Source organism: Chaetodon trifascialis, chromosome 22, assembly GCF_039877785.1.
Source record: "Chaetodon trifascialis isolate fChaTrf1 chromosome 22, fChaTrf1.hap1, whole genome shotgun sequence".
Lineage (NCBI taxonomy): Eukaryota > Metazoa > Chordata > Actinopteri > Chaetodontiformes > Chaetodontidae > Chaetodon > Chaetodon trifascialis.
In genome coordinates, this window is record NC_092077.1 from 15,484,833 (window position 1) to 15,494,332 (window position 9,500).

The 9,500-nt window shown below is 43.2% G+C and overlaps 1 protein-coding gene across 1 annotated transcript; it reads right to left on the reverse strand.

The window, feature by feature from the left end:
• Positions 1-1,324: 1,324 nt before the first annotated feature.
• chpt1 (choline phosphotransferase 1) lies at positions 1,325-8,242 on the reverse strand. The gene is made up of 8 exons (XM_070991716.1): positions 7,803-8,242; positions 5,777-5,924; positions 5,493-5,634; positions 5,319-5,403; positions 4,728-4,859; positions 4,488-4,646; positions 3,433-3,558; positions 1,325-1,629 (listed from the first exon to the last, which is right to left on the reverse strand). The coding sequence occupies exons 1-8, from the start codon at positions 8,040-8,042 to the stop codon at positions 1,513-1,515; spliced, it is 1,149 nt and encodes a 382-aa protein (XP_070847817.1). The 5' UTR covers positions 8,043-8,242; the 3' UTR covers positions 1,325-1,512.
• Positions 8,243-9,500: the final 1,258 nt, after the last annotated feature.

The window sequence follows — 9,500 nt, forward strand, 5'->3', positions numbered from 1 at the left end:
AAATTGCATGAAAAATATTTTCTTTATTACAATCTTTTCCACTCATATCTCAGTAGAAAGGTGTTTATCAGTGAAGAGTGCAACATGGTGTTGAAATCAAGGTCGTACATTTCAATGCATAGCTCCAAAGTCCATCGCAAATTATGCAAAACCATGTTTTTAGGACCCTCTATGAAGCACAATCTGAGAGGAAGATCGTTTTATTTTTCCAAAATTGCTTTTTTCTTTTTTTACCCTTAAATCGCTGACAGAAACATCCCTTTTGATCCCAGTGAACCTGAAAAATGAGTTAGTCAATGACAGCTATTCAGTAATAATCAAACATTACAAAATTACTGATACTCCAACAAATCTTCAACAACCAAATAAATCACTCACCTATACTGTACATAATACACGTGTGTATAAGTGGAGAAACTTCAAGAGTGAACAGATAAAAAAAAAACAAAAAAAAAAACCTTCCCGTCGCACTGTATTCTTAGTATTGTTGCATCTGGTATGAAAAGAACGTACAACGCTGTTTTAAATATTCACAAGTTAAACAGTAATTACAACAAAAATATTTAAGGCGTCTTCAGTTGAATTCTGTACAATCACAAATAATTAACTATTAGCCCTTTAGGGAGAAGAAAAGAGAAAGCAGAAGAAGTCGTGTGTTAATGCTTCATCAGTCGACGGCGCTCTAAAGGCCCGAGGTGAGGTGTTTTTTTATTTTCAGGACTGTACGATCAGACGAGTACCAGGAGATTCTCAGAAAGGTGTTTGTAAGAGGGGCCTGATAGAAGGACCTGTCGTCGTTTTCAGCGCTAACACAGACCGCTAACCCTCCACGAAGCACGTTGACAACCTGCCAGTCCACATTGCAAACTTCATTTGAAATTATGAGGTTTCAAAGGTCATTTTAAAAATTTTATCCGTATTTTCAAGCCCTGATTCATGTCAGATTGAGCTCATTTCATCAATAAAAACAAGTGATTAAGAAACTTTCAGCAGGGATTTCATTAGCTTCGGCATATATCAGAGATTTACCTCGCTGAGCTATTTCCATTGGTTGTTATTCTGATTGACGCCTCGTAAATACATGACAGTCCCACACGTTGGACAGATGTCTGTAAATTTAAAGCAGATGAAAATGCTTTGATATTTGCCCAAGCTGTAAAATACCTGCGAAAGAAAACATTTTGGTGTTGAATGAGCAGAAAGTGTAAAGAGTGCACTTCTGATGTGAACGTCTAAATTTTCGGATAACATGCACTGATGTTTGAATTAAAACTCGTTGGCGAACATTCGATCGATCCATGCTTTTCAAAACCTTTTTTCCCTCTTTTGTTTTTTTTGGTTTGTAGTGTCAAGTCGGTTTTATTTTTCCATCTGCTGTGAGAGGCAGTTTCAATCAGAAGTGGTCACTTTGTCAAGGCTGCAGTGGCTCGTGGGCGCCTCCTCGGCGTCGTCTGCTTTCAGGAGCGGGGAGAGGTCTGCGTCTCCCCCCGCCTCCTCCCGCCGGGCAAGCCGTCAGTCGCGGTGGGCGTTGCTCGGCGGCGTGATGCTGAAGACTCGGATGCGCAGGTGGGAGGCGATCTGGAGGCACACGCCCGTGCAGTAGCGCGTTAGATCCAGGAAAGAGAAGACCTGAAGAAAGACGGAGGGGATCAAACATTAAAGGCTGGATAAAATAATAAGCTGCACTACATTTTTCATCTCTTCATGAGTGGGAAAAAGCAGGTTTCATGTCATATTGTAACTGCATGGTCCACCCACATAGGTGTTTTCACTTACTCCCCCTGATTAGACCTGACTCCTCAGGCCTGCGTGGGTGTGACAGACCAGACTTGACTGACAGCTCCCTCAACTTACAATACACATTTGTCACTCCATAAAGCCTCTTTCACCCTGGACAAGAAACCCACCAACGCCCCCTGACATCTGGCTTTTGTCCTCAGTGGGAAAGGGTACAATCGGCATTCATTCCTGCGCCATGTGACCCTGCAGTCGTCACGGGCTCCAGCTCTGATGGAAACATGACACCTGGGTGGGCACGCTGGTTTTCGCCCCTGTTCCTCTGCAGTGCCACGACACCTCCATGCTGCTTTCTACTGTTTGGAGTGAACTGATCTGAAGGATCAGGTTAAGCTTTATGCGTTTTCGCTTTCTCTCCCTGATTAGACCTCATTCCTCTGGACTGTGTCGGTGTGCACAGACCAGACTTGATCAGCGGCTCCCTCAGATTACAGTTCACCTTTATCACTCTTATACACCTTTAATTCGACAGACGTTTTGGCTTGTCACGGTAAGAAAAGCACAGGTGGAGGCAATAACATGACTGACGGCTCTGTTCCATTTAAGCGTGACAGTAAGCGACAGTAAGCGAAGCAAGTGAGCCAGCATGCGTATACTTCGCTGCACCTCCTGCTATGAGGAGTCAAAATGTCCGCTGCTGTTACAAAAGGCCTATTTATACCCTGAGTCTGGTGACCTCGCTGAATACCCAGCATGTCTCCACCCAACTTCAACCTGAGCAGACGTCTAATCAGCCAACTGAAAACATCTGTGTGGCTGCAAAGAGACGTTCAGCGCTGCTACTTATTTTAAAAAAATAAAACCACTTCAGACTGTTGGTCAGAAAAAACCTGGACGTCATCTAATATTATACCAGACATATGAATCCGTTTCAAGCCAGCAGATGATGCACGTAACATCAAAGTTTATTACTCGATTTCAGTCGTCTTATGAAAAGTTAATGCAGCAGATTCCGTTCTAAACGTCTGATCACTGACTTTAAGATGCTTCTAAAGAAAGAAGGATTTTGCAGCAGCAGCCGCCTCCATGTCAAAGCTGATCAGTATTAAACTGGTTAGAGGCAAGATAACACCCGTCATAGAAGTCATCTCATGGGCCTGAAAGGACATGCGAGGTGAACCTTGAGCTTTTTAATGATGAAGAGGAAACCAGCAGAGCTCAGAGTCCCACAAACAGGACTGAAAGCCGCCGCGCCGGCGTGTCCGTGGTCTTAACTGCGCTTTGCTCGTTAGTCATCGAGGCTCACCTGCCCTGCAAGTTCCTGCTGCACGCCTCCACATCTGCTTCTATTAGGCTGTCATGGAAAGGGAATGGCTGCGGCGTGCCAAGAAAAGAGGCATTAACTATGAAACTGTTTGGTCGGTTTTTCTGGTTCTTTTCTGGGCAACAGTTGCCACATTTTTCAGCAGCCTTAAAGATACGTTTGCTTGTTTGTTGGGTGAGTCACAGGTGCAGCCTCACGAGGCATTAGTGTCAAGTTTACATGTAGGATCAAAGCAGCTGTCATGATGAACAAATATGGATGCAGACGTGCAGGTTTTCATCAATTTAAAGCTGAACTGAGCAGGACATTCTTCAACCCAGCAGTGGCTCATTAAGGTGGTGGCTAACACCGTAAGCGTTTCAGTCACTTACCATGGCGATCCAGAGGACTATGTGCTCATCAATGAAGCTGTTGAAGTACTGGTTGAGGAAGAGGAGGCCCGGACCTATGAAGGCTGAGTCCGGGAGGTGCAGCTCACTCTTGGTCATGTGTGCGATCTACAGAGATTCACATGGGGGGAGAAAACACTGAATGAACAGAGCCTGCACCGAATAAGCTGGTTAAAGACAAACAGGAAGTGTAATTATTATAATGTTAAAAATAAAAGCATTTTAGAGTTAGAGGCTGTCTCGGTCAAAACGATGAAAACAAAAAACAATCTGATGATGTGGACGGATCGTGGGAGTTGTTTCTTCATTCTTAAACGACCACCTCTGCGGACGATAACCTGCCTGCCTCAGGCAGAAGCGTTCACAGGCGAGGTCGTGTTTTAAAGTTCAATCCATTTAATGTTTAGTTGCGTTCACTGACTTCCTTCCTCGCTCTCTGGCGCATCACCTGGTGTTTCCTGTGTTTCTTTATTTAAATTATAGCGCCAGATTAAATAATTACATCCTCATTTTAACGTGGAAATTTTAAATATTCTACCTTTAAAGCTATAATCCTCAACATTTTCATGAATGTATTTACATTCTGTTATCAACTCTGTGTATGTTCACTGCTGGCGGCGGAGTCCGCCATTGTCATGCTAGATTTAAAATGCCTTCGCACGCAGGAGCGATTCACTGGAAACACTGCAGCGTGTACTCCAGCATTATTTTTAATTTTGCCTCACTAAGACTGATACTGATATTATAGATATTAAGATACTGCTAATTTCCTACTGCTGCGGCTTTGTGTTGTCTATTATTTCTTCCCATTCTGTTAATAATTTTAGTTAATTTTTGAATGTTTTAAGCTAAACTTCTTACATACATATTACACATTGCACCTTTAAAGCAACATGGGTTTGTTTGGCTGCAATGTAAACAGTTACACCACAAAGTAGCTGCAGTAATGAACCTCCCTTGCTGTTATCACAGCAACACCAGGTGTTGCCATATCAGCCAGGACTGAAATCAGGATTAGACAGAGAAGATGAACGTACCACCAGCTTGTTGGAGATCTTGGACATGACCATGCCGAAGGCGAGCAGGTACAAACAGGGGTGGTGCTCGAACAGGTGGCTGGACGACTTCTTGAAAATGATGAAGGCCAGAGTGAGGACGAGTCCGACGTGCAAACCAGGACTCAGCACACTGGTGTCCTGCACAGAGGGAGGGTTACTGAGCATGGATCACAATATATCATCTGCTCTGTAAGTTCAGGCAGATGCGTGCTGACTTACAGCGACAGTGGAGCCGTTTTTGCCGACACCTCCATTCAGAATGACGTGGAAGTAGTTGTAGCAGGAGTAGAGGGCTCCACCGATGATGCCCATGATGGGGAAGGCATACAGCTGCAGTCCGAGGACGGGCAACTACGGAAACACGTGAAGATCAAATTAGTGTGAGGGCACAAAGCGCTCTCCTTATAGCAAGAAGAAAGGTGCTTATATGAAAGCTGCAGGCATGCCGAGCGTGATGGGAGGGCAAAGCAAAAAAACAAACAAAAAAAACAAAACAAAACAAAATACAATGCGGGTGACATCATCAGCTTTTTGAGCCAGATCATGTCCAATAGATGACCTGTTGCCATGGCGTTAGCTACCCATATTTACCTTCTCACTTCTCTCATGTGATGTTAAGTCAAGCCTCCAAAGGCAGCACGGAGTAAAAGTAAAACACAAACGCTATTTAAAGACTAGAAGGACGACTACAATCTAGAAACTGATTATAAGTTTAGTGTGAAAACGAGTCGACTGTACACTCAATGTGAAATGAAAGTGTTCCCGTGTGTGTACAGTACTGCATCTGTACAAAATATAACCCTCCGTTACCGTGGTTTGCCAAAGGCTCACGCCTCCGAAAGCCGACATGAAATACATGATGATGATGGCGACCTGCACCTCCGTCACGTCAATCCTGCGAAGACGAGGGAGGAGCGAGGTTAGCATTAAGTTCAGTGGTGATGTGAACGGCATCTGTAAAACGCTGCTGAAGGTGTGACTTACAGGCCAAAGCGGAGGGTCCCGGACACGTAGGTCTGCCAGTGGGCGCAGAAGAACATGAACATCCCGATGAACCCGCAGAAGAACATCCAGTTTGGGTAACTTCCTATTCCACATGAAATGCACGTCCCCACAGCGACAAAGACTGAAGGACGGAAGAAGACAGGACGAAAAAAAAATGAAACGACAGAACATCTCGCTGATCCACCAATGCGCTGATTTTCAATCGACTGCAAATATAATAAAACCCAGCAGAGAACAACAGTCTGGCTCCAGCTGTGAAGCACCTGTGGAGACAGCGTCGCAGCCGTGGTCGAAGAGCTCCCCCAGGGCTGAGCTGCTGTTTGTCCTCCTGGCCTGCTTCCCATCAATGGCATCCAGAGACTGGTAGATGAACAGGCCCAGGGCGCTCATGATGAAGGCCCATGATGGAGCCTGGGGGCGGTGGAGACTTTATTTAGAGATCTCTGCTTACAAGAAGGACCACAGACTTGCACTTCATTCCTCTATGACAGTGAACTGAGTGTTTTCGGTTGTCGACAAAGCAAGACATTTGAGGACGTAAAAATGTAACCCAACTTGCATGGAAATCAACTCAGCACTTAATAATCCATCTATTTAATTCACAGACATGTAGGTAATCAATAATCTGAGATAAGAGATTTGTGTGTTAGAGAAGTATATTTTCGTGGGTCACCATGTGCATCTGTGTGTCCTGTCAGTGTGGAGAAGGAGGGACTCCTGCTGACTGGAGTGTTTCACTTCCTCTTACTAGGTTGGAGGTTATAGACCATCTGGACAGCAGAGGCAGCCAACACAGTGTGTTTACCACTACAATGTGTATGTGTGTGAGTGTGTGTGTGTGAGAGAGAGAGAGAGAGAGAGAGAGAGAGAGAGAGAGAGAGAGAGAGAGAGAGAGAGAGAGAGAGAGAGAGAGAGAGAGAGAGAGAGAGAGAGAGAGAGAGAGAGAGAGAGAGAGAGAGAGAGAGAGAGAGCATTTGTGTATGTTTGTGAGTGTATGAGCGGGGGAGACAAAGATAGCCTGTGTTTCCAGAGAGATCAAGAATCCCATGCTGTCCTAAATATTCAGAGACCCTGCTGTTTCCTTCAAAGTCCAGGTCCTGAATGTCTTGTGGACTGGTGGGGACGGGGACTACTTGTTTAGGGTTATCACAGAGGTCATTTTTGGGGAGAACTCTGTACTGTGTCCATTGCTTCATATGAATTCCTCTAATGTGTGTTTGTTTGCACTGGCATGGGACTTTCATACTTCTACAGTGCACGAAGAAGAGTGGACACAGGCCAGGTTTTGCCACAACGCTGAATAGCGAAATGCCTTTGCACTCGTGGAATTTGACAGTGACAACATCCTGCATGGACTGTGGACTTTGTTGCATTGGACAAAATGTGTGTTTATCAGTGTAAATCTGATAACCAACCACACACACCTATGCAATTCCTGCTCGGGTCTCTGTACCACAGCGAACCTGGTGACAGAAGTTAAGCAGATCAGGGGTCAACTGTTTGTTGCAATGCCTATAATTGTATTTGTGGTAAAGGTTTTAGGATTATGTAGCTGAGACTACATTAGAGTTGGACCTGGAGCCATTTGACTTTAACCTGTTAGCCTCGACAGTTATTTTTGTTTCTAGTGTGTTTAACGTTAGACCCATGCTAATTCTATTAATGAAATAGTGTTTGCATCCTCTCTAATGGTAAACTGCACAAGAGCAACATTTTCCTTCAGATTGCTTTTTTATCATCAGCAACGTGAGTCCGGGCAGACAACAGCACGTCTGAAGTGTGCGTCGTCGCTCCCCTGCCGGAGAGATGTCACACATAACCCCATCAAAATCTGGTATTTTAAAGCGTACCCTTGCGTAAAGGAGGCCATTCAAACATAACACCTTGTGATTTAATATCATTCCATAATCACGAGGAGACAGTCTCCAATTCGGTTTACACTGTCATACATCAAACACGGTATAAACGTCAACTTCCCGAGGTGGTCCGTTTGCTATAGCACGAAACCTTGGCGTTAGCGGACAGCGTGACCCCATTAATGAAACGGAAATATTATTAAAACATGACTGGCTGTGAGGCTCAAATTTATGCCGAATTAACCACAGGTGTCTGCGGTTTCGGGAAATATCTCATATTACGTCTTTTGAGACGTGTGACGTTTGCACAGGTGGCTAACTTTAACGTATGCATTTTCTGAATGGAGGATCTGCGTTCCTTCCATACCACAGAAGGGCACGTAATTGGGGCTAGTCACCGTGTAGAAACTTTGGCCAAGGTCGCTTTACTCACCTCCTCTGTTGCCGTGGGACAATAATACACAAGCACCACCGTGGAGATGATATTGACCAGCAGTCCAACTATGGTCAAAGTGTTTGGTGCGATCCATGTCGGAGTTTGCTGGATGAGCCAGTTCCAGTAGATCTGACACGGTGGCTCAAACAGGGATCGACCAGAGGCGCTGTATTTATGCTCCTCCAGCCGCTTGAGTTGAGCGGCTGACAGCGACTCTGGCCACAAAAAATGTGGCATTGTTTTTCTGCTAATCACTCCTCAAATTACGCTAATAAACTTCCAAACAGTCCCTGGTGGTAGCTCAAATAGGGCTATCTTCTCTCGGCCGACTCCAAAAAAGAGCAGCTCATTTGGCATTTATAGCTAAGTGACTAGACGAGGCCATTTCGACAGCGGAACCATGAGATGTCGATACTCTGTACGTTTCTGCCCGAGATGCGTTTCGGCAGGAAGCGAGAGTCCGGAAGGGAATAATATGGCTGTTTACCGGGAATTTTAAAAATGGAAATTAGTACGTATGGGAACTACGAGATTATTTAAACCACAATATACAGTTTTAAACTGCATTTAATCACATAATATTTAAATGAGATGTAAACATTATACGTAAATCAATATCTAAATTGATATTTAAATGAAAAATGTCACTTATTCACTCATCATTCACTCATCACTCAGTGCTATATGAAGGTGAAGATGTGTTCAGGGCCATAGCAAGAAATGCTGTGGTCATGAGTCTCTCTCCCCCAAGATGTCAGGTTTCTAATTTTGTAATTTAATTTTCCATTAAAAACATACTGAATCCTCAATTTATTTATTAGCCTAAAATGAGTCAATATTAAGTCTATATAGAGCGTACTCTGGAATAAGCCAATGAAACATGCAGCATGTGTAAGTATTTAACTGTATAATGTGAACTGCCACGAAATTCCCAGAAGAAATATCAGGGATGTCCGCATTGATGGGTATGTATTTATATTTATTAATTTAAGATATTATTAATAAATAAATACAGCATTTATTTAGTGGGGTTTTATGTCGTAGTATTCCATACAGTTCAAGTAGAGGTTAATATGTTACAGCCATTGTCAAACCCCATCATGTATTGTATATAGAGGTCCACCAATTTAAGTATATAAGTATATTTGGTGTCAGTCCAGTATGGTATCTTTGGATAGTGCAGGTGTAGAGCCTAATTTTTTAAATTATAAAAATAGAACAAAAACAAAAATAACAGTACAATTATTCACATTACTTATTTATTGTAATCCATGGGTCATAATTACAAAGGTAAATGCATGCGCACATGGCTGAGCATCAATCAGGCCTCAAGTCCAATATGAATCCAACAAGCATAATGTGTCATGCAGAATATTGACTGTGTGTAAACCTCTACATTTTTTTTCACTTATTACACATAAATAAGCTACACAGAAAAAGTGAAATGAACAAATATTAATGTCAAAAGGTCCACACATTCATTTCTCCAACATTACTCTGGTCTATTTTCATTTTTCTTGCCATATATAAGTTTGACACATTCTACAAACATTAAACCTTTGTTTATACATTCCCATGTCCCTTCTTTCAGACCCCAGAAATAAATTACCACCTTCAGCAGGCTCTCCCAACAAGAATCAATACTGTAGGTGTCACTGCGCTATATATGTGCTTTGTATTTTTTCCATTTTTATT

What these genes read in the sequence shown, in the direction of transcription:
- chpt1 (XM_070991716.1), bottom strand. Translation starts at nt 8,042, where the DNA reads ATGCCACATTTTTTGTGGCCAGAGTCGCTGTCAGCCGCTCAACTCAAG. An exon ending in CTGCGACGCTGTCTCCACAG is followed by an intron (nt 5,635 to 5,776) that starts GTGCTTCACAGC and finishes TCCGTCCTTCAG; the next exon opens with TCTTTGTCGCTGTGGGGACG. An exon ending in TAGTCCTCTGGATCGCCATG is followed by an intron (nt 1,630 to 3,432) that starts GTAAGTGACTGA and finishes GTCTTTCTTCAG; the next exon opens with GTCTTCTCTTTCCTGGATCT.